At 35.2% G+C, this 19383-nt stretch overlaps 1 protein-coding gene across 6 annotated transcripts in view; it reads left to right on the top strand.

Moving 5' to 3' along the window:
* UBR3 (ubiquitin protein ligase E3 component n-recognin 3) overlaps window positions 1-19141 on the top strand; it is a 203918-nt gene extending 184777 nt beyond the window's left edge. For all 6 annotated transcript variants that reach the window (XM_036023319.1, XM_036023318.1, XM_036023323.1 and 3 more), the window contains 4 exons: window positions 10418-10597; window positions 15503-15712; window positions 16302-16441; window positions 16747-19141. In XM_036023319.1, coding sequence (XP_035879212.1) covers window positions 10418-10597; window positions 15503-15712; window positions 16302-16441; window positions 16747-16864 — 648 coding nt within the window. In that variant the 3' untranslated portion in view covers window positions 16865-19141. The remainder of the gene's footprint in view (window positions 1-10417; window positions 10598-15502; window positions 15713-16301; window positions 16442-16746) is intronic.
* Window positions 19142-19383: the final 242 nt, after the last annotated feature.

Raw genomic sequence — 19383 nt, 5'->3', positions numbered from 1 at the left:
TGGCTTTTTCTGTTAATCTCAGTATGGTATAGATAAGTGACTGTTACACATATACTTTAACTTTTGTGGATTTGATATTTTTTGTCACTTTTTTCATTTAGAGTATTTCACTTGTTCATCTCATACTTTTATCCAAAAAATATTTTATTGACATTTATTCCATTTCTCTCTTTGATTCTACTTGCAACTTATTACATCAGTTTTCCATTAAGTCACAGGTGGCAAACACAAGGCCTGTGGGCCGAATCCGGCCCTCCACCTTGTTTTATCCGGCCATCACCTTATTTCTACATGGTGGCAGCACCGAGCTCTCACTTAACTGTGAAGGAGTAGCTACATTTATACCATCCTAGAATTATATCTGGCCCTTTGAAGGAAGCCTCAAGGCTGATGTGGCCCCCGGTGAAAATGAGTTTGACACCCCTGCCTTAAGTGTTTTCTTTTGTATTTCTTAAAGTGAACTCAAGAATCATTCATTTATTCCCCTTTGTTTCATTTGGGGGAGAAAGGACTAAACGTTTACAGTCAAACCTTGGTTCTCTAACAATTCAGTTCTTAACCGAGTTGTTCATGAAAAAAGAAAATCTCAGTTGTCTAACAAAATTTTGGGTCTCAATCTCTACCCAACAACCCTTTCATGCTGATTCCTGTATGATCAGTCACGTGTCTCTCAGGCAACAAACAAAGAGGATTATGTGTTTGAACAAATTACTTCTTGAACAATTTTCTGGTATGAGTTAAGTTTGAGAACTGAGGTTCCACTGTATTTGCTCAAAGATACTTTCAAAGCAATTAATAATGACCAGCTATTTATTAACTGGCCATAAAATAGGTTCTTATTTTACAGTAAGGAAATTGAAGGATAAAGGTATATCTAAGCTAATCAGTTAAAGGTAGAATTTACCTCATTCACCTGAGAAGATTTATATTGTCCCCATTGTTCATTTCTGTACCTGAAATTCTCTTTTCAGTTTTGAGAGGAAGGATGGGGGATGGAGGTGTATCTTCATGGAATTTAGTTGATCACACTCCTCAGCTCATGGCATATCATGCATAGTGCCTCTGGTGTTATTATTATGCCTCTGTTCCCTACGTGGTACCTTAGGGAAGTAATGTATGTGTCAGTATAAACTGCATATGTGTTCTTTTGTGTTTGTTTAATTTGCATAACTGTTGTGTTATAAATCTTGCATCTCTCTTTTTTCCACTAATTATTACACCATTTAGAACTAATGATGTAGATCTAGATGATTTTCTTATTGCTGCAGAGTGGTATTCCAGTACGCATTTTACTTACTCCTTATGGGGAACATCTAGATCTTTGCTTCACAGAAAAAGTAAACTGTAACAGTGAACCCAATGTCTCATGTACTTTAAACTTTCTCTAGGTTCTTTCTGTACCTAGTTATGGGATTGCTGGTTCCACACGATGTGTCCTGCCTGTTTGCTTTCTAAAATGGCTACGCAAGGTTCACATTTCTGTTTGCAGTGCTTGACGGTTCTTGTTTTCTGCCCTGTGCTTGACAGCAACTCTTGTTATCCAGTGCACTAATATTTGCCAGTCACATGGGTGCAAAGTATATGCTATGGTTAATTAAATTTGCATTTATCTAATTATAAATGTAATTGGTTATCTGTTTATATGCTTATAGCCATTTAAAATTTCCTTTGTATATTTCCCATTCCTCTTCTTTGATCATTTTTAAAAATTGGGTTTGCTGTCATTATTTTTCTGCCGTTTTGTCAGTTTTACTCATTGCAGGTATCTCTTCATAGACATTTGCTTGACCACACTGTGCTTTGTTGGACAGCATATTTAATTTTAATATTGCCTTTCTCCTTATGACTTAGGCTTTTGGAGTCTTACTTAAAAAATTCTTCTCCCATCTGAGATTATAAAGTTATTTTGTATTTTCTTCTATTATTTTCATATTTTTATCTTTAGATGTTTTTTTAATCTGAAATTTACAGTAAGGTATGGAGTGATGATCTAATTTTTCCTTCATTTGAGATGAGACAGTATTATTCTCACTATTTACAAATAATCTATTTATAAAGTAATCTAACTTTTTCTCACTGATTTTTGATACTAACAGGTTTCTATGTTTCTGGATTCTTTATTGTATACTATGAAGCTATTTGCTCCTATACTGATAACAGGCTATTTTAACTACTATGGTTTTATTGTAGACATATCTGGTAGGGCGGGTACCCCTTCTTTTTTTCCCTTCTAACTTATTCTTTTTGCTAAATTATTAGTATGTTTTTGGTTAGCTATATGTGGTATTCTTATATATACACTTTATAATCAATTTGTAAATTTTCTTCCCAAATTCTACAAGATGTTAGATTACACTTGCTTTGGACTTATAGTTCTAAGACATTGAGCATAGTTCATATGTCCATTTATTTAGATCGTCTTTTAATACTTTTCATAGAGTTTTTAAATTGTCATCTTAAAGTCTGGAGCATTCTTTATAAAGCTAATTCTAGAGGCTTTATAGTTCTAGTTTCTCTTTAAATGATATCTTATTTTCTATAACATCATCTACTTTTTGCTTATATAGAATAATACTATTGACTTTTGTATGTCTCATGACTGGCCACTTGCTTAACTCTCTCATTCTAATAATTTGCCTATTGCTTCTTAAATTTCCTGATAGAAAATATCATCTGAAAATGACAAATTGTTTCTTCCCTTCAAATCTTTATTACTCTGTTGTTGTCTTAATACATGTCCAGCATTATTTTGAGCAGTGGGAGTATTAGTATCCTTTTGTGGTGCCTGCCCCAAAGAGAATGCTTTTCTGTTCATGTTTTGTTTGTTTTTATTGTGAATGGAATCATTTAAAAATATTTTCTAATATGTTGCTGAATGTAGACATCCAATTGGAATTTTTGAATATTATTCTTCCATATTTAGCTATCTTGCTAATAAATTCAGTGATTATTTCTAATAGCTAGGAGACTCTAGAATTTAACAATACATTTTTTAATTAAACATTTTGTTAAGCCTGGGAAATCATTGAGAATGGTTCCTAGTATGTGTTCTGACAACAGAAAGCCTGCAATTTAGTTAAACGTCTTAGCCTAATGCTATTTCTGCTATTCTACTATTCTATTAGGGCTAATTATAGTAACCTATATGGTTCTCTTATCTTTTCTCCTACTTAAATACCTTCTCTCTTATTTATCCTCTAACTATAGAATTCTTAACAGAGGGACTAACAGGTAATTTTTGAATTCCATAGCATTGTTTATAAAATACCTGTGTATTGTATTTTTCTTGAAAGAAAAGTTATAAGATCTTTACATGGGAACATGTTATCCACGTTCTACCTCCAAAGTAGAAAACCACTGCTCCAGTATATCTCCTTTGCTTCTTTTTCTGTCGTCTGTTAAAAATAGTTTCCCTACAAATAACAATGATAGTTAGCATTTCTTGTATGCTGACTATATGGTAAGCACTGTTGTGAGTGCTTTTCATTTAAATTCGTTTAAGCTTCACAACAACTGTGAGGTAGCTATTATAAGCCTCAGTTTACAGACAATGAAACAGGCACAGAGAGATGAATAACTTGCTCAAGATTCACATCTATTAAGGAAAGCAGCCAGGATTTAAACACATTTAGTTTGGATGCAAATGTACACTATTAACATCTGAGCCATGCTGGCTGCACAAACAGTTTTTGAAGAGTGCCACTAATGTTCTTCTAGTACTAAGTCTGTAAAAACCATTATAATATTGCATATTGTACTCTTCAATCTCAATATAACTATGAATAATCTACCTATAGGTATTTCTTATAGTGTAATAAGTGGTTGCTTTATTGATAGCTTACTAAACATACTAGAAAAGCAAAAACGCAAAACCATCAAGCAGCCACCAATGGGAAACTGGTATGAATAAACTGGGGTTTGTTTGTTAATGCAATAGAATTTTCTGCAGAAAAGGAAAGCATAGAAAGTTTTTTTATCTGCTAATATGAAAAATCTCAAAAATATATTAAGTAACAAAGGCAAGCTGTGCTTATATTAAATGATGATGGGGAGGAATAATGGCATTCATATTTACTTGTTGATATATAAAATACTGTGAAAAAATACATTAACAGTTTTGGTCAGTTCTTATCTAGGAGTTGGAGTAAGTAGAAAGTTTGAGATTTCTATAGAAGGGGAATAGGAAGGTTGAGAGACTTCTTTTTAACAATATTTTTTATACCTTCTAGTTTTTAAAAAGTATAAATATATTACTGTAATAATTTTACAGAAGAGACAATGTATGTTCTTAAAATAGTTAATGTATTCACATTTTTCAAAATTCAAAAAATATTTTATGAAAAAATTCATTTTATCCCTTTTCTTAGCCACTCAAAAGCTGTGAAGTGCTATCAGTTTTCTCTGTATTAATCCAGAAGAAAAAAGTGTGTAGGAGTGTATTGTTTTAGCCCCCTTTTACCACATTTTTTAACAGCTTGCATTTTTTTTCACTTTAGAGTGTTATCTTGGAGATTTCATTTTGTATTCAATACATGCAGGTCTTTCTATTTTGGTTTACAGGTTCAGAATATTTCAGTGTCTGATGTACCAGGATATATTTAATCAGTTATCTGTTAATGAACATTTGGACTATTTTAGTTCTTTGTTTATTCATAAATGATACCACAGTGAATAATAGTACATGTGAATTATTTTGCATGATTTGATTGTGTTTGTAGGATAAATTTGTAGAAGTGATTTGCTGTGTCAGCACTCACATACTTTTGTACTTTTGATGGCTGTTACCAAACAGCCCTTCACTGAAGTTGTGCCAGTTAGGTTTAACACCAGTAATGTGCGAGAGTTTTCCTCTACTTGTGTCTCCTTAGAGTGTCATCAAACTACCGCATGTATCTTTACTTTTAGATGCTTTTACTAGGTAAACTATGTCTCAGTGTAGTTTTTTTTTTTTTTCAATTCTCACCTGAGAATGTGTTTATTGATTTTTCAGAGAGAGGAAGGGAGAGAGAGAAACATTGATGTGAAAAAACATTGATGTGCTGCCTCCTGGTTACTTCCTGTATGTGCCCTGACTGGGGGGTTGAACCCACTGCCTTTTGGTGCACAGGATGACACCCCAACAAATGGAGCTACCCAGCCAGGGCTCAGTGTAGTTTTAATTTGCATTTCTTTTAAGGCTGAGCATTTTCCCTATTTAGGAGTCATTATATTTTCTTTACTGCGACCTACTTGCTACGTACTACTTTTTTTAAAAAATTAGAAAATGAAGACAATCAGGAAAACAATTTATCTAATCTTAAATAAGTATCTCATGAGTTTTTCTTTGCTTAGAATAATCTGCCACTCTCATCTATTGTGTCCAAGTCAAATGGTAGAGGAATGAGAATTTTTTTTTTCTTTCACAAGTTTTTTCTCAGTTAGGTTTCTCTTATTTTAGTGACCCACATTTGGACTCAAGGTCTGCTTCATAAGAGAGGCCAGACAATCTTGAAGTAGCCTATGAATCCCAGGGAAAAATGCATTTATGTAGATCTTTGTTAATTTTTATCCATTGTTGGATTTTCCATCATTAAGAAGATGAAAAAATGTTGCTCTTTTTCTACCATTGGTGGTTTCTATTGTCTTGTTATTTTTATGCCTTGCATTAGAAAATAAATACCCTCTCTAAATAGAACAAGACAATATAGTAGTTGTAAATAAATGGGACCAGGAAAATACTGTCAATCAACTTGATATCATTGACATCTATAGAATATTTCACCAAGTAATAGCAGAATGTATATTTTTCACAAGGGCACATGGAACATTCACTAGAATATACCATATGCCAACCCATAAAACAAACATCAATAAATTTAAAAGGATGGAAATTATGTATTCCCTGACAATAATATGGAATTAAATTAGAAGCCAGTAACAGAAGGAAATATGGAAATCTCCAAATATATGGGAATTAAGCAACACACTTCTAAATAACTTGTGTATCAAAGAAGAAACTACAAGGGAATTAGAAAATACTAAAACTGAGTGAAAATGAAAACAACATAGCAAAATTATGGGATGCAACTAAAGTAGTTCTTGGAGTGAAATATCTTTGAATGCTTACATTTAAAAATAAGAACGGTCTAGAATTATCTAAATTTCTACTTTACAGGGCTAGAAATAGAGCAAATTAGACTCAGAACAAGTATAAGAAAGGAAATTACAAAAATCAGAATAGAAAGGAAAAAGTAGGAGAAACAGGAGAAAAAAAGTCATCAAGTCCAAAATCTGGTTCATAAGAGATCAATAAAATAGATAAACCTAAATGTCAAGAACTTAGCTGAACTGGGAAAGAGAATTGAGCTGCTAGGTGTTAGAGTAGCTGATTAAAGCAACAAGCCAAAAATAAAAGAGTTAAAACTTTAACCACTTACTGTCATGGTATAAGCTAGTGACTAAACCCAGAGAAAACACCAATCTCCCTGCCCCCATTCCATTCATGGAAATGGCACACCAGTTGAAGATCACATGGGTCTGCAGATGTGGGATCTCTTGAGAGGGCCCCAAACAAAAAGCTCTGGCAGTTTTATGGACTCCGAGGTGGAGAGGGGGTGAGGTGGGAGAGATAGGGGGGAAGTACTGGGTATTGAGTCAGAATATGGAAATGTGTCTTTAAGGTTTCCTCTTCTTCTTTCTAAAAGATGGCCTCAACAGAGGCATCGGAAAGACTCCTGCCCACGTCTTCAGATAAAGGGGCCTGGGAGTAAAGGCACCAGGGCTAGGGCTGTAAACATGTGAGAGCTTGACTGACCAGGGGTGTCTTGAGACCTTGACTGCAAGTCTCTTCAAAGACTGTCGTTGGCTGTGCACTAAGTGTGGTGTTGGGAGGGCAGCTTTTACCCATAAGGCCTGTAAAGTAAAACCTTTGTAATCGCCTAAGTTAGGCCTGAGAAATCACACCCAGGAGTCAGACTCTTTACTAGATTGATTAGACAAGAAAGAGAAGGTACAAATTAATTTCCTCCATCCAGTACCAGTGATGGAGGAAATATCCCTCCATCCCCCCATAAGAGAATATTGTAACATTTACTAACAGATTTGATAATGTAGATGAAATGGAGAAATTCCTTGAAAGACACAAATTACTAAAACTGACTCAGGAGGAAATAGAAAATTTTTAGTAGATCTATATCAAATAAGAAAATTGATTTTAGTTATTAAAATTCTGTAATTGTTTTTTCCAAAGGAAGAGAAGTCAACTTTGTAACAACAAAGATAATGTCATGGTGAATTCTATGAAACATTTAAGGAAGAAGTTGTATCAGTACTATCCAAATTCTTTCAGAAAACAGGAAGAAGGAACACTGCAAACCCATTTTATGAGTCCAATCTTACTCTGATACCCAAACCAGGGTAAAACTACAAACACCTATCTCTCGTGAACATGGAAGCATAAGCCTTGATAAAATGTTAGCAAGAGAAAGGAACTACTCCATGACCAAATGGATTTGTCCTAGGAATACTCAGTTGGTTCCACAACAAAAATCATCAATTAGTTTAATTCTACATATTAATTGAGTAGATTTTTTTTAAGCCTATGATCATCTCAGTCAAAGAAAAAGCATTTGACAAAATCTAACACCTTTTCATGATAAAAACATTACAAAGCAAGGCATAGAAGGGAATTTCCTTAAGCTGGTAAAGGGCATCTATGAAAACCCCATATTAACGTCGTAATAGTGAAAGATGAAAAGCTTGTCCCGGTAGATCAGGAGAAAGGCAACGATGTCTCTCCTCATAATTTATTTTCAGCATTGGATTGGAGGTTCAAGAAAAAGCAGTTAGGTAAAAAAGAGAAATAAAAGGCATCGAGATTGGAAAGGGAGAGGTAAAATAATCTTTGTTTACAAATTAGATGATTTTGTATGTGAAAAATCATAAGGAATCTCCATAAAAACTATCAGAGCTAGTAAACCTGTTGAGCAAGGCTGTAGAGTGTGTGACAAACGTGTAAAACAACTGGTCGTGTTTCCTGCACTAGCAGTGAGCAATATGGAAATGAAGTTAAGAAAATAATGTTATTTACAATAAGTTGTTGAAAATATTCTGACATTAGATAGTGGTAACAGTCACACAATTTTGTAAATATACCAAACTCCACCAAACTATATGCTTTAAAGGGGTGACTTTTATGGTATATGAAGTATATCTCAGTTTTTAAAAATATATTGAGAAAGGACTTATATCCAGAATATATCAGGACTCTTACAACTCAATAAGAAGACAAAAAATTCAACACAAAGTGGGCCAAAAATATTTGAACAAGCACTTCTTATAAGAATATATCAGTGACCAATAAATACATGAAAAAATGTTCAACATTGTTGTTGATTTAGAGGAATACAGATTAACATTACAAGTGTTCCTGAAAAGTTTGAGTTACCTAGAACTCTCATTCTTTGCTTGTGGGGATACAAAAAGTATAGTCAAATTTGGAAAAACTTTGGCAGTATCTTAAAAAAATAAAGCATATACTTACTATACAACACAGTGATTCTATACCAAAAGACATGAAAGCTTATGTCCACATAAATACTTTTAAATGGTCATAACAGCCTCATTTGTAGTAGTCAAAAACTGGAAACAGCCGTGGGTGGTGTGGCTCAATAGATTGAGCCACTGGTCTGTGATCTAAGGTTGCTGGTTCAATTCCCAGTGACAGCACATGCCTGGGTTGCAGGCCAGGTCCCCACTAGAGACAGGCGCACAAGAGACAACCACACATTGATGTTTCTCTCCCTCTCTTTCTCCCTCCCTTCTCCTCTGTCTAAAATAAATAAATAAAATCTTTAAAAAAACAAACTGGAAACAACCCAGAAGTCCTTCAACAAGTGAATGCGTGAAAAAAATGTGGTCTATTCATATAGTAGAATACTACTCCGTAATAAAAAGGAATGGACTACTGATACACACTATAAAATGAATAAATCTCAAAATATTATGCTAAGTGAAAGAAGCCAAGCACAGAGGACTATATACTATATGGTTTCACTTATATGAAATTTTTTTAAAATCCAAAATTATAAGGACGGAAAGTACATCAGTTGTTGCTTGGACCAGAAGGGGCTGGAATTGATTGCATAGGGGCCCAAAGGAATTATTTTTGGGGGGAGGGATTGTTCTAAAATTTTATTGTAGCAGTGGTTATATGACTATACTTTTACCAAAATTTATCAGACTACACTTAAGGTTAGTACTACATTTTATGGTTATGTAAATTGTACCTCAATAAATTTGTTTTTAAAAATGCCTTCTTTATGTAGCTATATGAATGGGGGATTTGTGGCCTCATTCCTAGAGATTTTAAAAAATAACATTATTTTGCTGTCATATTATTTTGCTTTTTCATCTTTATTTCATCTTTGTAACATTTCAGGATTTTGTACTTAATCTACATAGTTTGATTTTGCAGAGATGTTGGTTGAATTTCTCCTGTACGCCAAGCCCTGGGAGGGCAGATCTCCCACTCCCAGTTACCACTCCCACAGTCTTAAAGGAAAGCCTGTTTATTTTTAAAGTCACTAATAGAAAACATCCAAGAGCAGAAGTGCTGTTTACAAGGTGTAGAAGGACTGATTTTATCTGAATGGTAATCTGATGTTTCATTAAGTGGGTCAGAGGAATCTTTCCTGGGGAGCTGGAATTTGAAGGATGATAGGAATTGATCCAGTGGACAGGGGAAAGTACACATACTTTCAGAGATGGTTTTTCAATTAAATAAAGATTTGGGGAGTGTATTTTGGTGTTTATGAGACTATGAAACTCCTTAAAAATGACCTTTCAAAATGTGAGTCTTTGGATGACTGATTACTTTGGTTCTGTTATACTGAAGAGCGCTTCAGATTGCCTGGTACTTAGATCTCTAAAATTTTAAAAAACTCCCTCCACCTGTCAAAACTGACTTTGTTTCACACTTATTCGGGATCTAGGCAAATTATTTAGCACTGCCTTTCATGAATTCCATGATTTGACTCTTGCCCTTCATCCACCCTGATAGCTACTATAACTTTTAAACCGAAAGTCCCTTTTCCCTTGCCCCAAATTAACATTTGCTCTCAAGGAGTAACTGGGTTCTGTAGACTGTACTCATCAGATATGTGGCAACACTATTTAAAAAATAAATGTATAAAAGAAGCAGATGCCATGGCACTTAGAAGTTACATTTCAAAGAAATATGGGGATATTTGGCTGTAACAGCTGGGAACAGATGTGTGTCTCTCTTCTCTGCTCCCCCTTTAGTGTTCTGTAATTGACTCAGTCAAGAAAGTTTTCTTACTATCCAAAAGGAATTGATGAGAATGACACTTAAAATATTGAAAGGGGGAAATGTTCTTGATGAAAATGTCTTGAGAATTTTCTATTTCATGTCTTAAAGGAAGAAGAAGAATTTTCCGTTCTTTCCAGCTGCCTGGGACTTCTGCCAACATTTTACCAAACCGACCACCCCTTCATCAGTGCCTCCTGCCTGGAGTGGCCAGTTCCAGCACTCAGTATCATATCTCAGTGGTGCTCTGAGATAAATGCATTTACTGAAAGACACGCAGAACAAGGGAAGGTATGTAAAAGGAACAGTTCTCACTTGCTATAGTGGAGGTGTACTGATAGGTAAGAGGATAATGAAGAATTTAAAATTTCAGGTCATCTATTCCTGGAAGCATTTATTAAGCTAATTATATTGAAAACTATTTACTTGCATAATATTTGTTATGAGTGTAAAAGCAGAAACATTTCAGTCAACAAAGCTAAGGTGTTACTATGTCACTTTTAGGTTTAGGTTGCCAGGTTTTTATTGAATCCTGAAATAATCACAGCATTAGTCTTGGAAGGTACAAAGGAATTCTGAGATAGATGAGGAACTTGTAAGCTTATTGGAAAGAGAACTGTCATATAAAAATCAAAGATTGGGACTAGGAGATCTAAAAGGTCACATCTTTAACTTTTAAATGTGCTGGACCAGAGCTGCCCACCAAGCGGGTGACAGGTTTTGTGTTGGAGACTGAGGGCAGCAGTGGGCAGTTGAATGCTGTGGTTTGGTGCTCAGATTTTTTCTATAGTTGGACCTGCAGTTTGTGAGAAATGGCATAATATGATGAAAGTAGTCTTTTTTTGAAGATTTTATTTATTTATTTTTAGAGAGGGGGGAAGGGAAGCAGAAAGGGAGAGAAACATCAGTGTGTGGTTGCCTCTCACGTACCCCCACTGGGGACCTGGCCTGCAACCCAGGCATGTGCCCTGACTGGGAATTGAACCAATGACCATTGGTTCACAGGCCAGCACTCAATCCACTGAGCCATACCCGCCAGAACGAAAGTAGTCTTTTATGGAGGTAATCTGGTGGTTTTTTAGCAAGTAAATTGAAGTAAGCAGAGAGGGAAACCAGAGATTATTATTTAGGTGATGAAGAAAATCTTTACTATTGTTCTGTTAGTAAAAATTAGAATGTAACCAATGCAAGAGACATTTGAGAAAAACATATAGGTCTTGGTGGAAAGATATACAGGATTTTAAGATCTTGAACCCAAATCACTAGAAGAATGGTAATGTATACATAGTTCTGATAGGAACCTGCTCCTGCTTAAACACCACTGGTGATGGCCACATTGACATTGGATGAAGATCTGTGCTCCTTGCCTAGCATTCAGAGATTTTCACCATCTTGCTTGCCTTTCAGACCTTGTTCTCTGCCACTCCCCTGCCCACAACCTTGCTCAAAACAGCTCACTGCTCTTCCTTTTATCTAAAGCAACCTTCCTACCCTTCTCCTGTTGAATTAATCACCTTTCAAGGTTTTGCTAAGATAAATGTTACCCTTCTCTAAAACCTTATCTGATAGTCCATCTTCCTTTGAAGTCCTAACCTCCTCCCTCTGTTTTATGACAGTACTTTTGCCACTACTGTCTCTTACAGTTGCCATGTTTATCACTTTGTTTGTTTCATCTGAGTTGAGGCTCCACAAAACAGAAGTTATTTATTTTTAATCCCTAGTTCTTATAAAGTGCCTGATATAGACTAGTGACCTAATACATACTTGTGGAACAATTAGTGGTGGGAGGATGTCATTGTCAGAAACAGAACTGATGAAAGGGGAGCCAAGTTTCAGGGAAAATGAGAATTTTAATGTTAACATCAAAGGGGAAATAAAAGATTAGTATCTCAGATGGAGGTGTCAGACTAGACTTCATTTTCAAAATATTTAAATGAATAATAAAGGCAAGGTAAGCATAAATACTAAATGTCTCTTTTGTTCATTTCTGGTTTTTGTTGAAATCCTTAAAGAGATAATTTTTCATTTTATACCTTTTTTAAAAGGAAAAGGGAAAGTCAAGAAGGTAATTGAACCTTGTATATTATATATGAAAATCTTTTTCCTGTCTAGTAATTTTTTTATTCACAGATTATAGCTACAATCTGAAATTATATTTTGATGTTTGAGAACCTATGAGGAATGACTTGGAGTAAGAGATGGGTATAATTGTAGAACCAGTACAGGAGAAAAAGGGATGAGCATACTTAGAATTTTTTGTCTTCATATGAGCCATGGGTTAAGCAATAGATAAAAATGAACTTATGTGATAACATAAGAGCAGGTCTACATTTTATATGACTGGTTGTTGGTGTGGATATTGATAGAGAACAAAGATTTATCATTAAAAATATTTTATCTTTTTGTAAAATTGAGAGATAATTGTTTTAGAGTCAGAACAGTAGACATTTACTTACATATGTCTATGTATGCAGAATTTTTACAAGGTATTTGACTGCATCACCATCTGGTCTACATCTCTGTCTCTGTCTCTGTTCTGTGTCTAACACCGACCGGGACCCCAGACACCAGATATTGTTTACCAGGAATTTTACATTTGAATAGAGGGACTTAGCAAGATGAACAGTGGATGAGTGAAAGATAGTATTAATTAGTGTTCCAGTGTTGTGTATCAGCTGAGTCTTTGGCTGCAGACAGACAGACGGTTTGGCAGCAGACCTGACGTCTGTTTTCCCTGAAGTGCTACTACTGGGTGACTCTGCCTCCACCACTTTTCTTTCCTGTGTATGTGCGCTCAAGATTCAGACTCCTGGGAGAGAGAATCTGAGTGATCTGCATCATATGTTCACCCCTGTGGTGGGGAAGGATCTTGTATGGAGCAGGGGAAGAGGTTATTTTTGTTCCAAAAGAACTTGTAATACTATTAATGTAAGAATGCAGATAAGGAAGTCAGACAAATGGAAAAGAAAAAACACTGGTAGCTGACTACATCCACGTCTTATCTGCCCGGCACATAGACATCCTTCTCATTTGTAGAGTTTCACTTCTTCCTCTGTTCAAAGTGAAGTAACCATCACATCACTGATACAGCCACAGATGCAGCTACCGCTTTTCCAAATGTGCAGCCCGAAGTCACATGGGACAGCTCTGTCATCGGGCCTCCCTATCTAGAGGCTCTGGGAGATGTCTGTTCCCTTTGTGATTTGTTGTTCTCACACCCCCAGTGGTCTAGAAAATTTTAATTAGCACCTGCTCTGAATTCAATAGTAAGAAAAAGGAAAAGGGAATGAAAAATATATGCCACAGATAGCAAGAAAATTTACAACCAGTCATAAACCTATAATGATATATAATCAAATATATGGCTGTCTCTTTCACCTCCTTTGACCAGCATCTCACCTGGTTGGACTGGTTTGACCAAGGATGTAGCTCACACTTGGTTCTGAGAGGTCCAGGCCCCTGGGGATTGGTCCTCTCTTGCTTATGTAATACGTAATAGTTTTGTGTTAAATGTTTACCTTTCAAGCTTGGGACACAGTGGGGGCACTGTGAAAGTAAGGGGTCTCTAAGTTCCAAACATACTGTTACCAATTGTATAGCAATATTTTTGTTATTCTTAATAGCCAGGGTCCATCCCTCCAAACAATGTGGTAAGCGATCCCTTTTCTTCTGGTGGTGCAGGGGAACCTAGAATGGTTAGATGACATTTCATTTCTAATTCAGTGGAACCCAGTGGAGGGTAGTATACACCTTCCTTAGGATGGTACTAAAACCTCAGAAGAATCTAAAATAGCAGGGAAACAGAAGTTAAAGACTAAATTCTTCAATGAAATCATGAGAGAGAGAGCACAACCGTTCCTCTCCCCCCAGTTTCTGAACCTGTGCAGATCCAGCTGTGAGAGAATGCATGTACGCTGCTTGTTAAGACCATAAACTGCATTCTGTGGGAGCGTACACCTCAGTCTCTAGGTGTCTTCCTCCTGCTGGTGCCACGGAAAAATTGATCAGCAGAGTAGTTTATTATTTAAAAGATCAGTAATTTTTTTTAGGTGATTGAGTATATGCTAAGATCAGTTAATTCCATAGAGACCTACTTACTGCCTTACATCTCTCTTTAAGAAGAAAATTCTTCGATTAGAGACCACGTGGTGTGGGCTTCTGGACAGTTTACAACCTAATCTAGACAAATATCAAGTTTATTGAGAACAAACTCCTGTCCCTTTCACTGAGGGGAGGGTTCCAATATGATCAACCCTTTACAGAATATGCAGTTTTGGGGGTTCCAAAACTGAGCACTGAGTGCTGGCAAATAGCACACTGGATGCCCATGTATGGTCCTTGTCCTTGCATCCAAGCTGCTTTATCCATGAAATCACTGGCCAACTGACCAAGCTAGCTACTTAGTTACTGCATTGATTGGGCTAGATTATGGCTGTAGGACATGAGATGGTCATCACGAGGTGCCTGCCATCTCTAGTTTCTTGAGATGAAAGGTTGATACTACATTTTACTTAAGCGTTAAGGGAGTAGCATCTGGAAAGAAATTAGTGCTATTACTTGCCAATATTTTTACACACCTGCAAATAATCAATAAAGCATACCCTGTAGGGAAATTGAACTAACTTGGCATTTTTAAAAATACTTAAGCAGCAAATTTATAAAGAGTTACAGCCCCAGTGCTTATGGATACAAAAGATGTTAGTTAGCTTGAGGTAGAAGAAGATTTTACGTCAGTATTGAAATAGAAATAATGAGTTAAAAGTATGACCTTCCCTAAAGAAAAACCAAAGAATTATTTGTTTAACTGAGAAAGATCAGAACTTGGCTTTAAAAATAAAGTATAACTTTTTAAAAGCATGTTTAAAAACAAGTATATCTAGATACACTTGCCATGCATGCTTAGTTATATTTAATATTTTTCTTTTAAAGTAATAAAATGTTTAAGTGTTGAAGGGTGTTTAATCTAAATCTTGCATCATATTTTAAGTGGAAACATTAAAATGTAGTGGTAATTTTTGAAGTACTATTTTAGTCATTTGTATAATGGAAATAAGAAGAGTGTTGATAAAGAAAATAAGTCTAGTTTTTGGAGACCGAGTTTCCATTCTTTAAAAAAAAGTCCTTTTAGAAAATAAATATTTTGTGTTAGTAATTTAAATACATAGGACTAATTAATATTTTTGGATAATGTTTTAGGCCTTGCTTATCCAAGAATCACGATGGAAATTGCCACACCTCCTCCAGTTGCCTGAGAATTATAATACCATTTTCCAGTACTACCACAGGAAAACCTGCAGTGTCTGCACTAAGGTTCCTAAAGACCCTGCCGTTTGCCTGGTTTGTGGGACTTTTGTATGCCTGAAAGGACTTTGCTGCAAGCAACAAAGTTACTGTGAATGTGTACTGGTAAGCATTAGTAAAAAATACAAAATTTATGGAAACTCAGAAGCCCCCGTCATGTGGAAGTATGGCACATGTGGTCACAACAGCTCCAGAAGTTTAACTACACCTTGAAAAAAATAATATGTATAAAGATTTTGTTCTTCGTTTTCGTCCCCATTTGTTTCTGTTCTTTTTAATCCAGTAGAGGAGTAAAAAAAAAAAAAAGGGAAAGAAAACAAAACACTTGAGGTTTTGAGTACAACTCTTCTTAAGTACACTTTTCTTCCTTTTCCTGCTCCCACTGTCCTTCACCGCTGCTTGTGAGCGGCGCGCAGCGGAACGGTGGTCGTGCCTGCCGTTGCAGGTGCTGACCTCTGAGCCAGGTTTAGACTGGATTTTAATTACTCTTCTAGATGATCCTTATCTGAATGCCTCCCAATGTATTATTAATAAAGTGCTAGAAATGAGATTATAAATTTAACATAGGGACATCTTACTAAAATTTTAAAAAATATTTGTTTTATTTAGAATAAATTTACCTAGGAGAGTCTTGATTTTCTTATAAAAAGTCCATTTGATTATGAAGCTAACCGATACATTTTGAATGTTTTAGCACTCCCAGAACTGTGGTGCAGGAACAGGGATTTTCCTTCTGATCAATGCCTCGGTGATCATCATCATCCGCGGCCACCGCTTCTGCCTCTGGGGCTCTGTGTACCTGGACGCTCACGGAGAGGAGGACCGGGACCTGAGGTGAGATGCGCATGGCGTGCTCGGTGTTTCCCGGAGGTTGGGTCGGGTCGGGTCGGGAAAAGCTGTGTGCTATTTCTGGCTTCGCAATGATAATATTTTTTATATTAAATTCTGACAGTCACTAACAGTCACTAACGTAGAGCTATTTCTACTTTTTGAGATCATTTCTTCATCGATATGCTAAGGAAACATGAAATAAATTATTGTGTGAATTTTTTGTCATGAAAAATCTATTTTAAAAAATGTGTGTGAAATCTTCATTGTATTTTATTGCTTTTAATACCTTCCCCCCCTTTTTGTTCTAGGCGAGGCAAGCCTCTCTACATTTGTAAGGAAAGATACAAAGTTCTTGAACAACAGTGGATTTCTCACACCTTCGATCACATCAATAAGAGATGGGGTCCACATTACAACGGACTGTGACTCAGCACCTCGGCATTGCATTGTGTCATCATTTTCATTGAGGATTTACCAACAATAAGCTTTAACTTACTTTGGGAGATTAATGCTTCTGCTGAGGGATAAGAAGAACACATACATTATAAAGCCTTTCCAAAATTAGGTGCTTGGTAATCACATTAATGGTATAATAATTTTTTTTAAATATCTGGAGAACATAAGTTACAAGTTAAATCATTCTTTAGTGGTCATTTTCAGAAAATCTACAATTAATAAGAAGCACAACTTGACAAAATTATTTAAAGCTAATTCTCCCAGCAATGCACATCAGCTACTCATTGATACTTAGAGTGGGATTTATTTAAAGTTTTACTGCTTCTTATATCTGTGTGTTTTAATTTGCATCTGCATATTTTCAATGCATCTTTTCCCTCTGCCATTCTTGTGTTGATTTGAGATTTTTGCTGTATGTAATTAGAAAAAATGTAAAACATGATTTATGTGAAATATTGTATAGTAAAAGTTGGTCTAATAGTAGAACTTTAAAATTTTTTTCTTATTGTGAGGAATCTGTTAAAAGTTTAAGGCTTTGCTGAAAACTTAATTCATTCTCAGGAATTTCATAAATATTGTCCCCAGGTAAATAATTGAAATAGTTGTAAAATAAGTAGATAGATGCTGTTAATATAATACAGTACATTTTGGGAGATACATGTGTGGGTGGGGGAAGGAGCCCTTAAAAATCGAAATTTTCCATTTCAATTGGATGAATTACTGGAGGTAGTAAGCAGTAGATTTGACTATAAAATCAACAGTGGTAGGAGCATACACAGAGCAGATTTTGAGTCTGTGCATGCCCACCTTTTATTACCAACCACAGTTTTATTTAAATGACCAGATTGGAAATGCTCAGACTTCCTCACAAAGGAAGCAGAGTTTTGGAACTTTCCTTTTAGCTCAAGAGGTTCATCTATAAGGTACTTGTTCAGTGTAATCACTGCTATTTCTGTGTGGTTTTCTAAAGCGTTGGGGGAGGCTCAGTGATGATGACCCTCATGGATGAGCCATGCATCTGCATTCTTCTTTGCTGCTGCTGTGAAAAGCAGCTTATGTGTGTAGGGTTTTTTGGTCAGTCAGAATGGGAATGGTTGAGCTAATGCCCACTATATTAGTAGAGAAGGAAGGTGACAGAAAAGCATGTTCTATATTGCTACCAGAATTTTTCTTTCAAATAATTAAGTTGATGATTGTTTCATACATAGTGCTATCAAGCAGTTCCTGGTCTTTTGGACTTACATGGCTTGTTATATGAAATTACATTTTTACATGTAAAAATAAACTAAAAATATCTAATGATAAAATATAAAAAAGTCAGATCTAGCTTCTAAAAATCATGAATGACATGCCATTACAGAATATGCAAGTGGACATTAAATGATGGTCTTGAATTAAAATAGGAAGAGCAGAATAGTACATACTCAAATGTGTTCAAAAAGTCAGAAAATTATCTATAGCTCTACAATGAATTACATGGAAATAGCTTGCTATTTTTATATATATTTCCAAAATATTAAGATAACTTTCTGAAAGACTAGAATGATTCTGTTTAACTAAATAGCTGTCCTTTCCAACTCATTGCTACTTTATAAAATAATGTATCATAACTTCAGCCTGTCATATTTTTTGCTTCAGTCATTATGAATACCAGACCATTTGTAAGTGTGGTTGAAGAGCAAAATGCTAATTTACATCTCTAGTAAATACTGTTTCAGGATTCATGAACTTGAATAATTCTACAGTTTGAAACTCTGATGCTATATATACATGGTATAATGTATTCAGACTTTGATTACTACATATTTAAAATGGAATGTTTTATGGTTGTGCATATGGATGTGAAGTGAAAATATTAGCCTTAACATTAAAATTTGGGTTTCTTAGTGTTTATTTTGATATTGGTGAATTAGTCACCAGTAAATTTTAAAAAAGCACTTGGTTGAAAATTGTACTTGAATACATACATGCATGCTGCTAAACTAGAACTTTAATTTTTTTCCCATAACTTTTTTAAGTCCCATTTATAAATCCACTTTTAAAAATAACAGGTCCAAGTTAGAGTGGTGTGTGTATATTATTCAAAAAATGTACTGGTGTGATACCTTGTATGAATGATCATTTAAATACAGTACATTACTGTGGAAGCTAAATTGATCTTTATAATTAAGCAGAAATTATAAAACTAGGAATAATCAACATTGTAAGATATGTTAATAAAAACCTACTGTCATTTGGTTTGTGAAAGGTCCTTAAAATGTTTAATACTTACATGTTTTTTTCAAAGATATTGACAATAAGTGAGCATAGCTAATAAGATGAAAGCCTAACATAACTAATAGTTGCTTTAAGGTGAAGTTAAGTATAAAGGGTTTGCTTTTCCTTTTCCTTTTTATTTTGAGATTTAGTTCTTATTCTATCCTTGTTTCAAAATTAGTGCAAAGCCTTTGCTAAGTGTCTGTGTTTGGGGAAAGGAGAGGGAAGGAAAA

The sequence above is a fragment of the Phyllostomus discolor genome, chromosome 4, assembly GCF_004126475.2.
Source record: "Phyllostomus discolor isolate MPI-MPIP mPhyDis1 chromosome 4, mPhyDis1.pri.v3, whole genome shotgun sequence".
In the NCBI taxonomy this organism is placed as follows: domain Eukaryota; kingdom Metazoa; phylum Chordata; class Mammalia; order Chiroptera; family Phyllostomidae; genus Phyllostomus; species Phyllostomus discolor.
Note: the sequence above shows the minus strand (reverse complement) of the source record. Positions and strands in the feature narration are given on the sequence as shown.